Source organism: Lepidochelys kempii, chromosome 5, assembly GCF_965140285.1.
Source record: "Lepidochelys kempii isolate rLepKem1 chromosome 5, rLepKem1.hap1, whole genome shotgun sequence".
Classification (NCBI taxonomy): domain Eukaryota; kingdom Metazoa; phylum Chordata; order Testudines; family Cheloniidae; genus Lepidochelys; species Lepidochelys kempii.
Window position 1 is genome coordinate 26,521,929 of NC_136384.1, and position 21,488 is coordinate 26,543,416.

Consider the following 21,488-nt stretch of genomic DNA (forward strand, 5'->3'; position numbering starts at 1 on the left):
CTGATCTCCAGTCTCCAACTCCAGCCTGACTCTGATCCTGATTCCTGTTTCTTGATTCTAGCTTGGTACTATCACTGATCTCTGGTCTCCAGCTCTGGCCTGACTTTGACCCTGATTCCTGCCTCCTTATTCTAGCCAGGTACTACCTGTGGTCTCTGACCCTGGCCCAACTTCAGCCGACTCTTGCTTATTGAACCGGGCTTACAGACTACCGTCCCTGACATGTAGACACCAGCCCAGTCGTGACTGCTAGGCCAGACCACCCACAGAGTGCTATACAAGAATTCTCTTTGCTCTGGCTTTCCCCTACTTGTGCTATGGAGTGCTCTAAGCCAGTTGAGTGGTTCTCAACTGGGGGTCTGTGGCCCCCCACAGGGCTGAAGCCCTGATCCCCATCAGTGTCCCTCAGGAGGCTGAAGCCCCAATCCCCACCAGTGAGCCCCGCGAGGCTGAAACCAGGACTCCTGGGAGGCGCAGGGCTGAACCCCCAATCCCTAGTGCCCCCCCGCGGGGCTGAAGCCAGAAGGTGCAGGACTGAATCCCTGAGCCCTGGTGCTCCCTGTGGGGCAGAAGCCCATGGGCTGAGTTGGGGACATGGAGGGCATTCCTCCCCGCCAAAACTGCAGCACAAGAGCACAGCAGTCCCGGGGACAGCTCCACACCTCCCACCTAATTTCCTTTCCCCACCCCCGGCCAGGTCAGAGATCGGAAGCCAGAGCCTGTGTAGTAGCAAAAACAGCTCCCTGACAGAAGAATTTCCTATCTAGGTTGTACTGAGCATGCTCACCCAAACTGAGCTGGCTCAGAAGGTAACTGCTATTGGTGGGAAAATGTGCCGTCTGCTGTTTTTGCCATCACACCAGGCCATGCGGGGCAGCTGCTGATCTAGCTGGTGCCATGGAGCAGGCAGCCACAACGTTTCCTCCTCTCCTGCTGGTGCCCCAGGTTGAAGCTGCTCCTCAGCTCCCAGCCCTTTTTGCTTATGCAGAGGCAGCTGGTAAGAGCCGTCTGCATGGGGAGACCCAGCTCTGTGGCTGACAGACTCCTCCGGGAACAGGGACTGCAGGGGAGCCCTCCTAGCACACAGCCTCTAATACCCCTCTCCCTACACCCTGAGCTACCTCCCTACCCACACACAGACACAGCTACCCTCTCCCGGCATCCTGAGCTTCCCCACCCCCCGCCCGCACACAGCCCTAGCTACCCCCCTGCCCCCACGAAGCCCCTAGCCACCCCTCTCCCTGCACCCACAGCCACCCCGTGTGCACACAGCCCCAGCTACCCCTTCTCCGTACCTTGAGCTACCCCCTCCCTCCACCTAAGCTGTTTTCAAACTTTTTAAGTTACAATTTTTGGTTGCACCTCTCCACACCCAAACCCAGACAGGCTGGGTGGCCAGCTGAGGTGAGTCGGGGGTGGAGGTGGCTCTCCATCCCTGGACCCCACCATGTGGAGGTGGCTCGAGCCCTTCTCGACCCTGCCCCCGCAAAACAGAAGTCAAACTACGCCTATGCTCAAGGCCCCTGCCCTGAAGGCTGCACCCCTGCTGGGCACTGGAGTTTTTATAGCCTGTTGATGGGGGCCTCCAAGAGAAAAAGTTTGAGACCCCCTACTCTAAGCAATATGAACTAGACTGCTTTTTAAATAAATTGTGGAGAAGAGCCTTGCTATCCCCCATTCTTTGTGAGGAACTGCTCTATTTCTAAATTATATAAAGGAAACACACACAGCAGTACAGTGCTGCGTGCCTTAAAAATACGCATAATAAAATAGCAAATGGTACCACCACACTTAAGCAAGATCTACAGTTTGTACAGTTTTAAATAAAAATGACCTAGAAAACATTAGTGAATTTCTGGACAAATGATTATAAATGTGATAGGAATGCTATGGAATAAATAACCAGTTAAATAAGAATTATAATCACTATGGGGATTTTCATCAGTACAAGCCAACAAAGAATTTTTTTATGGATTGCAACTCCCCTTGATTGTGCAAAAAAACCCTCATCCTCAGAAAGAGGAATAGCTCATGTCCCAATTTTATAGGACTGGTATGTCAACATTGCAGAAATTATTTCATGTGGGCACCTGACAGGAGTAATGAAAATACCCTGAAGAATTTCTTTTGGTAAAAGAGGGCTTTATCTCTGGCTTAAAGGAAAATGCAAGTGTGCAAGTAAAAAAGGTACATGAGATCACTGCAGAGGGGTGGGCAAACTTTTTGGCCCGAGGGCCACATTGGGGTTGCGAAACAGTATGGAGGGCCAGGGAGGGAAGGCTGTGCCTCCCCAAACAGCCTGGCTCCCACCCCCATCAACCCCCTCTCGCTTCCCGCCCCCTGACTGCCCCCCTCAGAACTCCTGACCCATCCAACCCGCCCTGCTCCTTGTCCCCTGAGCACCCCCTCCCGGAACCCCCCATTCCTAACTGCTCCCCACAGGAGTGCACACCCTATCCAATCCCCACTGCTCCATGTCCCCTGAGTGCACCCCGGGACCCTGTCTGTAACTGCCCCCCAAGAACCCTCCCCCATCCAACCGCTCCCTGTCACCCCCGACCCTGCTCCCTGTCCCCTGACTGCCCCCCGGGACCTCCTGCCCCTTATCCAACCCCCCCTCCCCCTTACCATGCCACTCAGAGCCGCAGGACAGGCTTATTGGAAAGCCTGGGAGATGGATGGGCGCAAGCTACACTGCTCACACAGCGACATGGCTGAGGCGGAGGAGGGACAGCGGGGGAGTGGCTAGCCTCCCCGGCCAGGAGCTCAGGGGCCGGGCAGGACAGTCCCACGGGCCGGATGTGGCCCGCGGGTCATAGTTTGCCCACCTCTGTGCTAGAAAGAGTGGGAGGAGGTATTTAGCAGAGTTTGGTTTATATTGTGTTTGCTTGTTGCTTCTCTGGTATCATTTTAAAAATCAATAAAAAAAAAGGAAGAAAATAATTATTTTCTTATACCTGTATCTCAGTTTCAAAAACTTTCTCTACATCATCAGTACCAATAATGGAGTCATCTGGGCGGAATGTCACACTTGCTTTTTTCTTGTCCTCCTTCTCTTTTATCTGTTTTTCAGCACGTCTCTTTTGCCTGTCAACATATCAGTGAGAAATCACAATTTAACTTCTCTGATAATAGAAACATCAATCATTCTTTCTAATAAGCAAGAAAGAACACAATAACCTTCTTCTTAAGAAATATATTAGGTGTTTGAGTAAAGAGAGTTAACTGCTGTTCCATTTAAACTAATTAAAAACGTAAGTATCTACGCTATTTAAGGTGTTCATAAAATATTTAATAGTAACACAAACTTTAAAAGTCATGAAATATACAGCCAGTACCACAGAATTAGCTAAGTAAATAACTCAATCATGTACTCATTCAGATCAGTGGGAGTTTTGCCATTCACTCCACTGGGTTCACAATCAGGATCAATGACTTTACAAGGAAATTATCATCCTGTCAATGAGCCTAGAACCCTGACCTAAATTAAACTCCTCCAGAGATCAGACAACATGCTCTCTTAAGGAATACATGCACTAGCAATGTGACTATTTTGTGATGTGGACAGCGGACCACTAAGAACTAAACTGTGACTATGAAATCCTTTCCCAGAGTAGGGAATGAACATGATACATGGTAACAACAATTCATACCAGAGATTTAGAAGTGCAAGGCTCTGAATCTCAATATCCATTTCCTCAAATTATTAAGCATTCAATCCTGTTTTCAATGAAGCTGGTACAAAAACTCTCATTGTAATCAATCAGAGAAGGCTCAGGTTACTAGTAAGCCTCTCCAAATGAAGACCAATTTTGAAAATCTGTCCTTGCCTTTTTGTATTATTCCACGTGTGTCTTGCGTCAAATGGTTCAATGTTAGCTTTTAACAACTCAATCTGACCAGAATGGTCTTGTCCACTGAACTCGTGCGGTGCACTGGTACGCTGGCGGCTTTGCTCAAATGCAATGAGATTTTGAATTGGGATGAGTTTTGGTGGTTGGAACTGTTTGAAAGAGAAGCAGAATGAGACATTTATAGAAGAGGAAACCAAAAATTGTACAGACTCTATTGAACAGAGTAGGTCCAACTCTGACCTCAGTTAGGAGTTGTACCTGTGTAATGCAGTCAATGCAAAAGGCAACTATCTAGTAGTAGAATCAGACCCAATTACTGAACACATTTATAAATTATCACCCAGAGGCAACATAAGAGACATAGAAACAGGTGGTTATACCATAAACAAAAAGGTGCAATACAAAACAGAAGAGGATATAGAAATGTTGTTGGTTTATTACTAGAGCTCAACAAAACCACTTCGTTACTTTATTTGTCCAAATTTTAAGAAAAATCCATTTTTTCTTGCAAAATCTTTTCCCATCTGTTATTCTCCAACATATTAAAATTCCTATAGCATGTTCCTGTGGATGAAGTTAGGAAATGGGAGACATATATATGTCGGAGGACCTCCAGCTCCCAGGAATTATTTATCTTTTGATATACATTTGCCTTAACAAAGGGGAAATTTACAACATTTTATATTCTAAAGTTAAATGTCATTTTCCTTTAATAATAAGGAATTTACCAAGGAATGAGAAATGTCTTACCCGATAATTTTCCTTGTTAGCAGCTTCTGTCCAATTCAACACTAAGAAATTAATGCCCCCACCCTGGCTTTGAAATTTCTGAGGCAGTCCATTATTGCTGGAGGCTGCACGACTAAGCCCCTTGTCCATCAGCTCAGGCTACCAGGATTCTTCCAAAGCTATAGAAACACTCCAGCAACCGACTATTAGCATTAAGATCACTTGATATCATGTGGTAATTATCCTTAACACAGTTATATATTTAAGTCTCCCTTGAGAGGAAAATTTCCATTTGTATTCCAATCATTTACCAGATTACCAGGATGTGTTGAACAAGGAAAGAAGCTGCTAATAAAAAGAAAATTATCATGAAAGAAATCTCTTTCTGTTGCACAGCTTCTCTCCACATTCATCTCTAATGGGAAATAGCAAGAAGTGAATCATAGAGGTAGGGGGAAAGATAAGCAGAGTTTTAATTATTTTTATAGTAGAATAATAGGCAGGAATGGAAGTTCTTCCCATATAAAGCAAGGAATTGTGTGGAAACCAACCCAGTATAACTCTCCTATCAATGGATGACTGCAGAGAAATGGAAACTTATTTTGTAAATCTTCCATAGATGGGGCTCATACACTTTTCTCCAGTACCCTAGGGACTTCTGTGAATTGTTTCCCAAATCCTAGCATGATAACTGGTGCAGGATTTAACATCTTGCCTGCAGCAACTTTGAAGACCTAAGGCCTTGACGTTTTGGATAGAATGAGATGAAAAGAATATAAATTAGTATATGTATTCAATATGCTTGAGACAGATCTTTAGACTGGTAGGAATGCCCATTTCTGCCACAATCTTCCAAAGGAGTGCTAGGGATTAGCACAAAGTAACAGAACTATTTCCCAGGAATTGTGGAAAGAGGAACTTACCTTGAACATAAAGGTTTCCTGGAGCTATAAGAATAACCTTTTCCTCATGACAATAGTTGTGTGATTCTTGTCTATATAGGAGATATATTTCCAATTCCAAATAGTAACTAGAAAGGCCAGCCATAGTCTTGTGTAATCTGATTAATGTTGGCAATTGAGCATATTCAAAGGGAGAAACTGATGTGTCTACCTATATGACGCCATTAGGGAAGGTACATATGTTTCTATGATGTTTGATTTTAGAACTCCAATCAACCATTCTGGTGAACCTCTAATGTAGCTGAGATCATCAGACCTTTGTGACTATATCTGTATCACAATAGCATCCAGAGGTCAGGGACTCATTGCACTGGGCACCATACTAAGGGGCAGTCCCTGCCCCAAAGAGCTTTCTGTTTCCTCTTGCACCGGAAACATAAATTGATCAGATCAATGAGTGAAAGAGATTCATAGACTTTAATGTCAGAAGCGACCATCATGATCATCTAGTCTGACCTCCTGCACATTGCAGGCCACAGAATCTCAACCTCCCACTCCTGTAGTGGACCCATAACCTCTGCCTGAGTTACTGAGGTCCTCAAAACATAGTTTAAAGACTTCAATTTACAGAGAATTCACCATTAACACCAGTTTAAACCTGCACATGAGGAAGGGGAAAAATCCCCAGGGTCTCTGCCAATCTGACCCGAGGGAAAAATCCTTCCCGACCCCAAATATGGCGATCAGTTAGACCATGAACATGTGGGCAAGACCCACCAGGCAGATACCTGGGAAGAATTCTCTGTAGTAACCCAGAGCCCTCCATCTAGTGTCCCATCTCCAGCTACTGGGAATTTTTGCTACTGGCAGTTGCCAATGGACCATGTGCTAGTGTAGGCAGTCCCATTAGACCATCCCCTCCGTAAATTTATCAAGCTCAGTCTTGAAGCCAGTTCGGTTTTCTGCTCCCATTGGAAGGCTGTTCCAGAACTTCACTCCTCTGATGGTTAGAAACCTTCAAGCCTAAAGTTTTGATGGCTAATTTATATCCATTTGTTCTTGTGTCCACTTTTGCACTTAACTTACCTCCTCTCTCTCTCTCTGACGTATTTATCCCTCTGATGTATTTATAGAGAGCAATCATATCTCCCCTCTGCCTTCTTCTGGTTAGGCTAAACAAGCCAACCTCTTTGAGTCTCCTCTCATAAGGTAGGTTTTCCATTCCTTGGATCATCCTAGTAATCCCTCTCTGCACCTGTTCCAATTTGAGTTCATCTTTCTTGAACATTGGAGCCCAGAACTGCACACAGTATTCCAGATGAGATTTCACCAGTGCCTTGTATAATGGTACTAACACTTCCCTGTGTCCACTGGAAATACCTCAGCTGATGCATCCTAGGATTGCATTAGACTTTTTCATGGCTCCATCACATAGACAGCTCATAGTCATCCTGAGATCAACCAATACACCCACATCTTTCTGCTCCTGTCGCTTCCAATTGAGAAGTCCAAAACTTATAGAAAAAATTTTTGTTGTTAGTCCCTACATGCATGACCTTGCACTTTGAACTGTTAAATTTCATCCCATTTCTATTACTCCAGTTTACAAGATCATCCAGATCTTCTTGTAGGATATTCCAGTCCTCTTCTGTATTGGCAATACCTCCCAAGTTTGTGTTATCTGCAAATTTTATTAGCTCTCTCACTTTTTGTGCCAAGGTCAGTAATAAGATTGGTCCCAAGACTCTTCCTGAGGAACTCCACTAGTAACCTCCCTCCAGCCTGACAGTTCACCTTTCAGTATGCTGTTTTCTCCCCTTTAACAAGTTCCTTATTGACTTTCAATCATCATATTAATCCCTATCTTCTCCAATATAACTAATAATGTCCCATGTGGAACTGTATCAAATGCCTTACTGAAATCCAGATAGATGAAATCTACTGCATTTCCTTTGTCTACAAAATCATTTATCTTCTCAAAAGAAGGAAATCAGGTTGGTCTGGCATGATCTATCTTTTGTAAAATCTTATTGCATTTTATTCCAATTACCGTTCACCTCTACGTCCTTAATTACTTTTTCTTTCAAAATTTGTTCCAAGACCTTGCATAAACTTGAGAACAAACTAACAAGCCTGTAGTTTCCTGGATACCTTTTTTAATCTTTCTTAAAAATAGGAACTATATTAGCAATTCTCCAATCATAGAGTATGATCCCTGAGTTTACAGATTCATTAAAAATCCTAGCTATTGGACTTGCAATTTCATGTGCCAGTTCCTTAAATATTCTTGGATGGAGATTCTCCTGGTCCCCTGATTTAGTCCCATTAAGCTGTTTGAGTTTGATTTTTGCCTCAGATGTGGTAATTTCTACTTCCATATCCTCATTGCCACTAGCCACCCTGCCACTGCCCCTAAGCTTTTCATTAGCCTTACTAAAAAATGAGGCAAAGTATTTAATTTAGGTGTTAGGCCATGCCTAGATAATCTTTAATCTCCACTCCCCATCCTCCATCCTTATCAATCCCACTTCTTCTTTCCTTGTTTTCTTATTTATATGGCTATAAAACCTATTAATTGTTTTTAATTCCCTTTGCGAAGTCCAACTCTGTTTGGCTTTTGGCAGTTTGCACTTTATTCCTACACTTTCTGATCTTCAAGAGGTAGTCTTCCTTGCTGATCCTTCTATTCCTTGTAGGCTTTCTGCTTTCACTTAATCCTCACACCTTCTTGTCAACTGTCTAAATGGGCCATCTTGATCATCACTACAAAAGTTTTTCTCTCCTGCTCATAATACCTCATCTTAACTAATTAGCCTCTTACAGTTTGTATGGCAACTTCCACCTTCTATGTATGTATGTATGTATAAAAAAGAATAATACTCTTGTTACTATATGTTCCATTCTGTGCATCCGATGAAGTGGGCTGTAGCCCACAAAAGCTTATGCTCTAATAAATTTGTTAGTCTCTAAGGTGCCACAAGTACTCCTTTTTACTTAATCACCTGTTTGAGATGCTTGCTGATCCAGGTTGGTCTGCAACCCTTCCCTACAAATTCACCACCCCCTCCCTTGGTGGGGATGCAGGGTTCAGATAGCTTATGCAACTCTGACTTAAAGTAATTCCAAGTTTCCTCCACATTCAGATCCTTGAGTTCTTCAGTCCAGTCCACTTCCCTAATTAATTCCCTTAATTCAGTGGTTCTTAACCTATTTACCATTGTGGGCCACACAAAGCTCTCTGTGTGTTATGTGGGCTGCATCCACACAATATATATATAATACCTGGATGGCCCTGAGGATGTCACATGTGCTGATTGGGCTGCAAGTGGCCTGTGGGCCACAGGTTGAAAATCACTGCCTTAATTTTTTGAAATTAGCTCTTTTGAAATCAAGGAAAGCAACTATTTGATGAAGAAATCAGTCAGCTATCAGATCCAGGAAAATCTGGGCCTTACTATTATTATTAGCATGTGTCCTCCAATCTCTATCTGGGAAGTTAAAGTCTCCCATAAACACAGAATTCCCAGTAGAATTTATTTAATTAAAAACATTAAAGAGGTCTCTATCCAAATCCAAATCAGATCCTGGTGTTCTGTAGCTCACCCCAACCACTATAGGGGAACCTCTAGTAGCTTTCTTCCTCAAAGTGATTTTGGCCCAGACTCTTTCTTATCCATTCTATCACTTCTAATTTCTTTATAGTCTACCTCATCATTAATATACAATGCTGCTCTGCTACCTTTGCCTTTATTTCTGTCTTTCCTGAACAGCACATACCCCTCAATACCTGCACTCCAGTCATGACTACTATTCCACTATGTTTCTGTTATCCCTATAATATCTGGTTTCACTTTCTGCATTAGTACTTCTAGTTCCTCCATTCTGTTACCCAGGCTCCTTGCACTAGTGTGCAAACATCTTAATAGTTCCTGCTCAGCTTCATCCGCATTCCTTGCCAAACGGAGTACAGGCATTCCACTGCCAGTATCACCTATCTGACTGGTATCAGCACAATCCTTCCTCTTAATGTCCATTCTGCTACCCATTGCTGTTCCCATCTCTACTGCTGTATCCTTTCTTGATTTTCTTCCCTCTCAATGTTATAATCTCGATGCCTGATTTTAAGAACATCTCCCAACCATCTTTCGAGTTCTTAGTTTAAAGCTCTTTTAATGAACTGTGCCAATCTCCATCCCAGAGGTCTATTTCCCTCCCTACTGAGGTGGAGTCCATCCCATGAGAACTATCCTCTGTCCATGAACGCCTCCCAGTGGTCAAACATCCCAAAGCCTTCCTTATAGCACGACTGACTGAGCCATCTTTGATCATCATAATCTTTTCTCACCTTTGTTCTCCTCCTCTAGGGACAGGCAGAATCCCACTGAAGATTACCTGAGCCTCCATTTCCTTAAGCATCTTTCCCAGGCTGGCATAGTCTCCCGATATGTTCCACTGAGAATCTAGCTGTGTCATTTGTTCCCACATGAAGGGCAATCAATGGATTGTTTCCTGCTCCCATTAGGATCCTCTTCAGCTTCAGGTTCACATTCCATTTCTGAGCATCTGACAGACAGCAAACCCTTCTGTTCTGCACTGGTGACAGCCCTGTCTGTTGTTCTTAGTAGGGAGTCCGCAATCACATACACCTGCCTTTTCCTGGTGATGGTGTTTCATGTTCTTTTTGGCTGCAAGTTCTCTTGTCTTTTATTCTCCCTTGCAATCTTCTGCAAGTCATCCTGCATCTTCCTGGGGTTGTGAACTCTGGCTATCTCCATTGACTCTTCCCCTCTTCTTACAGGACTAACCGCTCTTCTCTTTTTCCTTGCCCTCCCTCCTTCAGTTACAGCCTGATGTGCCCCTTCCTCATTTTCCAACCCAGCAAACCTGTTCCTGGGCTCTATTTCTCCTTCATTAGCCAGTCTTCTTCTCTGACTGGTTCTTGTAGTTGCATGCCTCCACTGATCATTTCCCTCACCTAGCAGTCTCCCCTATCAGTTCTTCAGTCCAGCTTGCATCCATAAGTCTTGAATTTTCCCTTCAGCCTCCTCTTGCCTTTGATCCATCATCTGCTTCAACCCCCTTTGAAACTCAACTATAGCTTCCACCTGCAGCTCCAAGCCTCGGATCTTCTCTTCCATCAGTTCTATCAGGCACCACTTCATACAAATGAAGCTCTTTTTCAGGAACCCACTCTAGGATCATGTATATCCCACAGCTTCCATATCTGATCATCTTCATGGTCTCTTCCATTGCTTGGATCACTATCACTGGTGCCTCTGTAGCTGTCATTTCCTTCCCGCCTAACCTCCTGTCAAGGAAAAAGAAACAAAACAAAAAAAAGAAAATAACCCAAAACACAAACCAAAAGAAATCCAGAACACCAAACTCCTTTCTCCAACTCCTCCTAAAACTCCCGTTTACAGCTCTGTTTGCCAGATACCAAAATGTGTCAGACGCTATTAGAGAATCCATACTGAACTACACTTTTCTTCCAGTGCCTACGTTAACTGAGAGTTTTCCAAGTCCAGATGAAGGCATCCTGCTTCAAGAGATCTTGTCTTTTCTGCATGTGCAATGTGGGTTCCTGGGCAATCTAGCAAAGCCGGAGGAGGACTTGAATAAATTCATGGATGTTAGGTCCATCATTTATAGAAAAGAAGAAAAGGGAAAGTTCAATTCTTTTTTTTTAACCCAGTTATACTTTTGGCTATCACAGCATCCTTTGGCAACGTGTTCCACTGATAGACTGTGCACTGTGTGAAGAAGTACTTCCTTATATTGTTTTAAAAGTGCTGCCTATTAATTTCATTGGGTGACCCCTGGTTCTAGTCTGAAGGGGTGTGACAGGGTGGACTAGGTCTGGAGGCCTCGCAGCACTGCCTCACCCCACCCCAGAAAAGAGAAGAGGAGAAAGTCCTCCAGGCAACCTAGAGGAGCTGCATGGGAGCAACCAATCAGCGCTAGAAAGGCCATATATAAAGGGACCAGCAGAGGAAATGTAGTCAGTTACTATCTGGAACTTGAAGAGGAAGAATGAGATGCCTGACTGGCTGGAAGAGCAGTAGGATTATGGACAGGTCAATGCAGGGAGGCTGAGCCCTGGACCTAGCCAGATCAGGCGAGAGTACCGTGATGGGCCCTGCTGGTCTAACTGAAGGCTGAGCCAAGGTGAGTGCTGGCAAAAGGACACCAACTGAGGGTACCAAGATGGGCCCGTTGGGCTGTTAAAGAAGATAGTCTCTCCAGGAAGGAAGCCTTGGTGCTATGGCCCCATCCCAAGGCCATGAGAGAGAAGTAGAAACTGTATACCCCGGAAGGGGGGACAGTGTGTGTGACTCAGCCAGAGGTCTGAGTCACTGAAGACCCACTGAAAGAACTATCGGGGGAGAAGGGGCCTCACAAGAGGTGGGTCCTACTCTGTTGTAAAAATTGAAAAAAAGCAGATTCACACTCGACCAGAAAGGGAGCACCCATGAGAGGTGGGTGCTACCCCATTCAAAAATGAATGATTGCAGGCACTATCAGCCAGAGAGGGGGGTGCTTGTGAGAGGTAGGTGCCAATGTCATTACAAGGGGTAAACAACACTTCCTTATTCACTTCCTCCACACCATTCATGATTTTATAGAACTCTATCATAGAATCATAGAATATCAGGGTTGGAAGGGACCTCTGGAGGTCACCTAGTCCATCCACCTGTTCAAAGCAGGACCAATCCCCAACTAAATCATCCCAGCCAGGGCTGTGTCAAGCCTGACCTTAAAAACTTCTAAGGAAGGAGATTCCACCACCTCCCTAGGTAACGCATTCCGGTGCTTCACCACCCGCCTAGTGAAAAAGTTTTTCCTAATATCCAACCTAAACCTCCCCCACTGCAACATGAGACCAATACTCCTCGTTCTGTCATCTGCTACCACTGAAAACAGTCTAGATCCATCCTCTTTGGAACCCCCTTTCAGGTAGTTGAAAGCAGCTATCAAATCCCCACCCATTCTTCTCTTCCACAGACTAAACAATCCCAGTTCCCTAACCCTCTCCTCATAAGTCATGTGCTCCAGCCCCCTAATAATTTTTGTTGCCCTCCGCTGGATGTTTTCCAATTTTTCCATATCCTTCTTGTAGTGTGGTGCCCAAAACCGGACACAGTACTCCAAATGAGGCCTCGCCAATGTTGAATAGAGGGGAACGATTACGTCCCTCTATCTGCTGGCAATGCCCCTACTTATACATCCCAAAATAGCATTGGCCTTCTTGGCAACAAGGGCACACTGCTGACTCATATCCAGCTTCTCGTCCACTGTAACCCCTAGGTCCTTTTCTGCAGAACTGCTGCCTAGCCATTTGGTCCCTCGTCTATAGCAATGCATGGGATTCTTCCGTCCTAAGTGCAGGACTCCACACTTGTCCTTGTTGAACCTCATCAGATTTCTTTTGGACCAATCCTCTAATTTGTCTAGGGCCCTCTGTATCCTATCCCTACCCTCCAGCGTATCTACCTCTCCTCCCAGTTTAGTGTCATCTGCAAACTTACTGAGGGTGTAATCCACACCATCCTCCAGATCATTAATGAAGATACTGAACAAAACCGGCCCGAGGACTGACCCTTGGAGCACTCCACTTGATACCAGCTGCCAACTAGACATGGAGCCATTGATCACTACCCGTTGAGCCCAACGATCTAGCCAGCTTTCTATCCACCTTATAGTCCATTCATCCAGTCCATACTTCTTTAACTTGCTGGCAAGAATACTGTAGGAGACCTTATCAAAAGCTTTGCTGAAGTCAAGGACTAACACGTCCACTGCTTTCCCCTCATCCACAGAGCCAGTTATCTTGTCACAGAAGGCAATTAGATTAGTCAGGCATGACTTGCACTTGGTGAATCCATGCTGATTGTTCCTGATCACTTTCCTCTCGTCTAAGTGCTTCAGAACTGATTGCTTGAGAACCTGCTCCATGATTTTTCCAGGGACTGAGGTGAGGCTGACTAGCCTATAGTTCCCTGGATCCTCCTCCTTCCCTTTTTTAAAGATGGGCATTACATTAGCCTTTTTCCAGTCGTCCAGGACCTCCCCTGATCACCATGAGTTTTCAAAGATAATGGCCAATAGCTCTGCAATCACATCCGCCAACTCCTTTAGCACTCTCTGATGCAGCGCATCCGGCCCCATGGACTTGTGCTCGTCCAGCTTTTCTAAATAGTCCCGAACCACTTCTTTCTCCACAGAGGGCTGGTCACCTCCTCCCCATGCTGTGCTGCCCAGTGCAGTAGTCTGGGAGCTGACCTTGTTTGTGAAGACAGAGGCAAAAAAAGCATTGAGTACATTAGCTTTTTCCACATCCTCTGTCACTAGGTTGCCTCCATCATATCCCCTCTTAACTGTTTTTTTTTCTTAGATGAACAATCCCAGTCTTCTTAATCTCTCATCCTACGCAAACTGATCCATATCCCAACACATTAGTTTGCCTTTCTGTGTACTTTTTCCAATTATAATACATCTTTTCTGAGATGGGGCCACCGGAACTACATGTAGTATTCAAGATGTGGGTGTACCATGGATTTATATAGAAGCAATATTTTCTGTCTTATTGTCTATCCCTTTCCTAATGGTTCCTAACAATGCTAGCATTTTGGCTGCCGCTGCAGACTAACCAGATTTTTAGAGAACTATTCACGGTGACTCCAAAATCTCCTTCTTGGGTTCCAAATTATCTGTTACCACTCATCATTTTATATATATATAGTTGGGATTATGTTTTCCAATGTGCATTACTTTGCAGTTATCAACACTGAATTTCATCTGACATTTTGTTGCCCAGTCACACAGTCTTGTGAGATCCCTTTGTAACTTGTTGCAGTCAGCTTTGGACCTAACTGTCTTGAGTAATTTTGTATTGTCCGCAAACTCTACCACCCTGTGAGGCTTGCATTCATAGTGTGTATACAAGGATCTGGAGTGAAAATTGGGTCAGCTTTCTGCATGTTGTTTGTACATAACTGCCAACAAAGGCACATTCAGATATAACCTGAGAATAACAAATCATTTTGCATTGTATTGGGTTCATGATTCTGTATCCTCAGAAGACATTTCTGCAGGTGCATTTTAATAAACCTATCCAGGAAATTAAGCCGGTCATGGCACCAGCAATCCAAACAAGGCACCAGCAAACCACTGGAGATAGAGACCTATAGATGATCATTGCCAGGAAATTACTGATGCAATGAATTTTTGGCTCTTGGCAAATCTTTACCATAATAAAACGGTAACCAAAGCCATGCTTGTTTTGACCCCTGGGTGAGCAAGTCTCCGCATTAAGTTCGAAAAATATTATTGATTTTGAACTGGTGGATATGAATTCTTTCCTGCATTTGTCCATGTATAAATAGATCTGTTTCTCTGGATAGGGCACCGACTGGCTTTTTTATAAGGATATGTCAACAACAAGAGTAACTGTGCAGTAAACTAGGGTGTAAATCTGCAGTGCTCTAGCCTGCTTTGGACTAACAGGCTATGTGGACCCTGCTACCACACACTAACATTCCATAGTGTGCTGTAATCAATACTTCCTCATAGGTCGTGTTTTCTAGATCTTGAATAATTTTTGTTGCACTCTGGATTTTCTCCAATTTGTTCACATCTTTCCCAAAGTGTGGTGCCCAGAACTGGACACAGTACTCTAACTGAGGCTTTATCAGTGCTGAGTAGAGTGATTACTTCTCGTGTCTTGCTTACAACACTCTGGTAACACATTCTGGAATTAGATTTTTTTTTGCAAAACTATTACATTGTTGACTCATATTTAGTTTTGTGATCCACTATAACCCTGAGATCCTTTTCTGCAATACTCCTTCCTAGGCAGACATTTCCCCATTTTTGTATTTGTGCAATTGAGTATTCCTTCCTAAGTACTTTGCATTTGTCCTTATTGAATTTTGTCCTATTTATTTCTGACAATTTCTCTAGTTTGTCAAGATCATTTTCAATTCTAATACTGTTCTCCAAGCACTTCCTCTCCCAGCTTGGTACCATTCATGGGGAGTGGAATCCTCATGTGACTCTGATCTGGTCACAGACTGCCTGAAGTGCTCCTTATGCTTTAATATAGAGCCAGTCTGTGGAGCAAGAGTGGAGTGGAGAGAGACTCTTTCATAATCCTGAGCCCTTTTCTTTGACAGGGCAAGGATTTATTGCTGACATGTAGAAGGCACAAATCACATTCTGTTGGTGCTTGAAATCTGAGCCCCTTTCCTTAGAGTCAGGGTCCTTGGGCTGTATGCCAGATAGACCCAATTCCCATTAACTGTAGCCTGAGGAAGTGCTTCACAGAATAGACAGGTTCTCTACATGCCTGGAGTGACACATCATAGGGCAAGGGGCAGAGCACAGTGTTACAGAGCACTGTGAGAGCCTCTGCATAGGAGAATGGCTCTAGCAAACGCTCCCTTATATGGAGGTGTTATGAACTGCTGCCTTGCAAATATGATGCTTGCTTTTGCATTTTTGGGACCAAGTCTCTGGGGTTTGCATAACTCACTCCTGAGCATCATGACAACCTCCAAATTTACAGTGAGAGGAAGCAGAGGTCTTTAGAAGCCCTACTTTTTTTCCCCTATGGAGCTGAGGACCCCCTTCAGTATCCAGAGAGTAGTCAGAAAATCTTCCCCCTCCAACCTGAGTCTGTTGTGTGTCTTACCCCAAGCTGACTGGATAGGATCCTTCTCATCCTTATACTTTCTCCCTGAAATGTTCAGATGCTCCTGAGCTTTTCTGTAATGGAGTTAAGGCTCTTTGGGGAAGAAGGGATTCAACATGCCGGTCCAACACTCTGTCCCTTCACTGTGAGAGCTGGCTGTAATTCACCCTCTGTAGAGCCTGTAAATACTGCCTCACACAGGCAACACTTTAGCTCACTGTTTGCAGAACAGCTCCACCATCCCAGAGTGGGGGCAGAGAAATCCTGGAGAGGAGGCACTGCAGTGGCGGGTCCAAGTGGTTGAAACAAACATGCTATCAAATAACCTGATCCGGGGACGGGGACGGGGGGGTTTGCGGGGAGGAGGAGGAAAGATTATAAGTCTTTACCATATGAAAATGAATAAAAATTAAAGTTATAAAACAAAATGATGGGGAGAAACCAAACCACCAACTTGTTCCTCTGCTGGAGACAGAAAATCTGGTGGCCTGACCTGAAGGCATGGCTTAGTGCTGGTGCCTCAAGCAACAATGCTGGACCTCCTCCAAATTACACAGGTGAGGGCATTATCCCATTAATGAGGACTGAAGCTATGCAACAGGAAATATGCTTATTTAATTGCAACATAGAAAAATATATTCCTAAAATCCATTACCTTGTTTTTTGGAGGTAAATTAGTGTGAAGAATCGGTATTCCTGTGTGCTGTAATGTGTCTCTGCAGTTGGTCTCCTCAGTTATAGGTCTAACGGGTATTAAAGAACCAGGGACTGGTGGTCTTATAATTGGTGGAAATCTAGGTACTGGGTCAAGCTGCAGGTGCAGTAAAGGAATTCCAGCTGAATGCTGGTAAGTTCCATAGAAGGAAGCATGCTGAGCACTCCGTGGCTTCTCTGCACTCACATTTGTAGGAAGGTGCTGCAGAGGTGCAAAATTTTGCTCTCCTTCATATTGATCCAGATTAAGTAGTTTAGGAGGCCTCTTGCTTTCAGCTTCTGCCCACCTCTTCTTTTCCTCATATACTTGCCTCATCATTTCAGGATCGTATTTATTCAAATTCAAGTGTGTCATTGAAATAGTCTTGTCTCCTAGCATACATGACAGCGGAGGGTTCTGTAAAGAATTAGATGGATCCCAAACTACCCTTGGTTGGGGGAGTGACCCGATGAAAGCTTGTGAAACTTTTAATGGATATAAATTGAGTGGTTTTAAATGATCAGATTCAAGTTTAAGCAAAGGAAAGCCATTTTCATAATTTAAGGTTTTTGCAACTGGGATAAGTTTGGGTGTCTTCTGGATATCTAGGGAATGAGATAACAGATGAAGTGCTGTGGCTGGAGCTGAAGGAAGCAAGTCCTGAGATGCTGGAATAAATTCTGTTCCATTGGACTGGCTCTCTGATAGGCTTAAAGAAATATTCACATCAGGATGATTCTAAATGAAAAAAGAACACACAATAGTACTTTAAATTATGTATAAGATCACAATAAATCGTTACTAAATGTAGTCTCTATTACTTGGTAATTCTGTCTAATGCAATTACTACAAGAAAGTTCTCTAATTTTTCAAATGGAATAACATCTGATATGCTTTTTCTTAAAAAGTAATGCTTGGTTTTACCTACATGTATACTTTCTTTGCTGCTTTGATCATTTAGGATATTTCTTTCCTGAGAAGGAGAGCTGCTCTTCTTATTAGACTTTCCAGCATTTTCTTTAGTGGGCAGCTGAGTCTCAGGAGAAATGTCTGCAGACTGTACAGGCAGGGATGTGTCAGCACCACTGCCTCTTACAGTGTGTGAAGCCTGGCTTCCTCCCAACTGAATAGCCTGAGACTGCTGCAGAAGATGCTGCATATTTGGCAAGCTGGCAAAGGATGATCCCACCATTTGCATTAAGTTCAGAAAGTTGACTTGCTGCAGCTAGAATGTAAACAAAAATAAAGCTAACATTATAAAAGTTGCTTAAATGGGTCTTGGCCAAAATCCTTAGTTAAAACTTTTTACAGACCTATAGATTATCCTAAAATTTATAGATAATCCTATTAAAATAGATAGCAACAGAAACAACATCCCAATGTCTCAACAACAAGTACACTAAATCGATATTTCTTTCGTGATACAATACGCTATGTGAAATAATAATGTTATCCTACAACAACGTATAGTCCTTTGCATTCTTTATTTCAAAGCAAAGAAATCTAAACCTGAATAATACCAGGATGGAATAGTTTCAAATGTACCAGCATTAACTCATTAACATTTTAACTATACAGTTACTGTTTGTTCATAATGTCCCCTAATTTATATGAATAAAGGACATTAAGAGAATGTTAACAGTTAGTCCTCCTAAAAATATAATTGTTCAAACTGTACTGCTCCTCAAATTCACAAACCTTCTGATTAAGAAGTCAAAAGGTCATGAATTATGCCTAAAATAATTGGTTTCTACCTTCAGTTACCTTTAACCCAGAAATTTGCATAAAAGCATCATAGAATAACCTTGAAAGCAATCATTTTTCATATTGCTTGTTTTTTTAAAATTGAACAGTTTAATCTGTGTTTCATTATTTTTAATAATGAGAGATTCTTACCTGAACTAATTTAAACATTTCATCTTGGAGCATCTGTCTGACAGCTTCTGAAACGTTCAATGGCTCTGATATCTGCTCTCCATCCTGGACCTCTTGCTTCTTTGAACACACCGGACGATTATAGGGAACACTTGATACACCAGTGAAAGAAGGTTGATCATCACATGCACAAATCTCTATGTTACTTGAAGTATTGGGAATAAAAATAGTAATTTTTAGACACTTTCCAAAAGATATGGATTCTGAACACTGAACCTGATGATGAGAATCAGAGTGAAGTAAATGTATCAAAACTTTACAACTGGTACGTTAAAATGAAAAATGATACCCATTAGCAAAAATAAGAGACACTTTGTTTTAGGTTTTCAGTGTGCATTCATCCCCTCTGGAAATTTGAATTTTTTTTTTTTTTTTTAAAACAAAATCAATTTTCTGGAGGAAAAAAGTAAAAAAGACACATTTTTTAAAATTAGAACCATTTTTTCCCCTCTCTAATGGGTAGTAGATTTCTGGCCAGACCTGCTTAGATTCTGTGATCTCACAGGATCGCAGCACAAAGTGGTGTGGCTGTAGGTCTTATACCACAATGTACAGTAAACGCAAACATTATACATTTACTGCAAAGAAACACTGAACAGAATATTAAGACTGCAGATTTAATAGGAATAATCCATAATTTACTACATAATGCATTACAGTTTCTCTTACGTAGGAGCATCTGCATTCATTTCTAAACAGAATGAATGAGGAATGGTGCTGGAAACAGCCTCAGCCATACTGTAAAGAAAGACAAAAATATAAGTTTATTATAAATGTTTCAACCTTTAATATGTTGCATATTGTTTTTTTAGTTATATGGAACATTTTTGAAAGATTTTGTATGTAAAATACAAGCTTGTTTACCTAATATGCATGTAAATTTAATCCAAGACATACTGAATTGAGTACCTTCTATCACTGTATAACACTGCAGCTGAGTACACAATTGTTGATTGTTTATGCTTGGTCTCCATAGCAATCAGTAACTGACAAACAACATGGTTGAATAGATTTTGATTATTCACACAAAATACTAGGCAACAGAAAGGCTGAGGACTGATTTGACTTGGCAAAACAAAGGAAAATCCTTAAATGTGAAAATCCTTAAAATCCCACATTTAAGGGACACTGTGAACATGATTGAAATGTGCATTTCTAAAAGGAAAAGTTAATGTCACGCAGCAACTCCTGAGGATAGTTTTTATATGCCCTATTTTACAAAAAGGAAAAATTATACTGCCTTAAAATGGTAATGAAATACTAATGAAGACTTTATAAAGCTATGTAGATTTTAAAGACTACAACAAACTGTACACATATTGAGGACGTTTTATCTATCTATCTATATATATATATAATCTAGTATTATTACAATATAATTACATAGAATCATAGAACTGGAAGGGAACTCAAGAGGTCATCTAGTCCAGTCCCCTGCACTCAAGGCAGGACTAAGTATTATCTTGACCAGTGGTTCTTAACCTTTACTGCAGCTGGCACCCCTTTGGTTCTCAAAATATGTTCTTATCAAAAATTGTTGAAGTAGGTCAGTTCTTTAAACCGAGATATATTTTTGTTTGTATATTATGGTAATCATTAAAAAAGTCTATAATGTTAATAAATACATAGGTTTGATGAAACAAAGAAGTTGTACTTACGTCCCTGTGCTTAATTTGTGTTTCCGATGATTTACCTTCTAAAAAAACCTGGCATGTCTCGCACCCCCAGGGAAGAACCACTGATCTAGACCATCCCTGACAGATGTTTGTCCAAACTGCTCTTAAAAATCTCCAATGATGGAGATTCCACAACCTCCCTAGGAAATTTATTCCAGTGCTTAGCCACTCTGACAGTTAGGAAGTTCTTCCTACTGTCCAACCTAAACTGCCCTTGCTGCAATTTAAGCCCATAACTTCTTGTCCTATCCTCAGAAGTTAAGAACAGTAATTTCTCTCTCTCCTCCTTGAAACAATCTTTTATGTACTTGAAAACTTAAGTCCCCTCTCAGTCTTCTCTTCTCAAAACTAAACAAACCCAATTTTTTCAATCTTCCCTCATAGGTCATGTTTTCTACACCTTTAATCATTTTTGTTGCTCTACTCTGGACTGTCTCCAATTTGTCCACATCTTTCCTGAAATGTGGCAACCAGAACTGAACACAATACTCCAGCTGAGGCTAATCAGTGCGGAGTAGAGTGGAAGAATTACTTCTCATGTCTTGCTTACAATACTCCTGCTAATAGATCCCAGAATGATGTTTGCCTTCTTTTGCAAGAGTGTGACTCTGTTGACACATAATTAGCTTGTGATCCACTATGACCCCCAGATCCCTTTCTGCAGTACTCCTTTCTAGGCAGTCCATTCCCACTTTATATGTGTGCAATTGATTATTCCTTCCTAAGTGGAGAACTTTGCATTTGTCTTTAAATTTCATCCTATTTACTTCAGACCATTTCTTCAGTTTGTCCAGATCATTTTTATTTTTAATCCTATCCTCCAAAGCACTTGCAACCCCTCCCAGCTTGGTATCATCCACAAACTTTATAAGTATACTCTCTATGCCATTATCTAAATCATTGATGTAAGAGAGTGGTATGATTGCTCAGAGCTCCAGTATGAAACTGGAGAAAAGCCTGTTGAGAGTCTTTGGGTTATGTTTATAAGGGAGAGCAACAAGGGTG

At 42.4% G+C, this 21,488-nt stretch overlaps 1 protein-coding gene across 19 annotated transcripts in view; it reads right to left on the reverse strand.

Annotated features, from left to right (window-relative positions):
• The window catches only part of CPLANE1 (ciliogenesis and planar polarity effector complex subunit 1), a 180,200-nt gene that overhangs the window by 46,606 nt on the left and 112,106 nt on the right, over positions 1–21,488 (reverse strand). For 18 of the 19 annotated variants that reach the window (XM_073343777.2, XM_078852755.1, XM_073343783.2 and 15 more), the window contains 6 exons: positions 19,477–19,545; positions 18,769–18,952; positions 17,801–18,097; positions 16,834–17,610; positions 3,831–4,003; positions 2,958–3,087 (listed from right to left, as the gene is read on the reverse strand). In XM_073343777.2, the coding sequence (XP_073199878.2) occupies positions 2,958–3,087; positions 3,831–4,003; positions 16,834–17,610; positions 17,801–18,097; positions 18,769–18,952; positions 19,477–19,545 (1,630 nt within the window). The remainder of the gene's footprint in view (positions 1–2,957; positions 3,088–3,830; positions 4,004–16,833; positions 17,611–17,800; positions 18,098–18,768; positions 18,953–19,476; positions 19,546–21,488) is intronic. The other variant, XM_073343779.2, reaches the window with a different exon arrangement.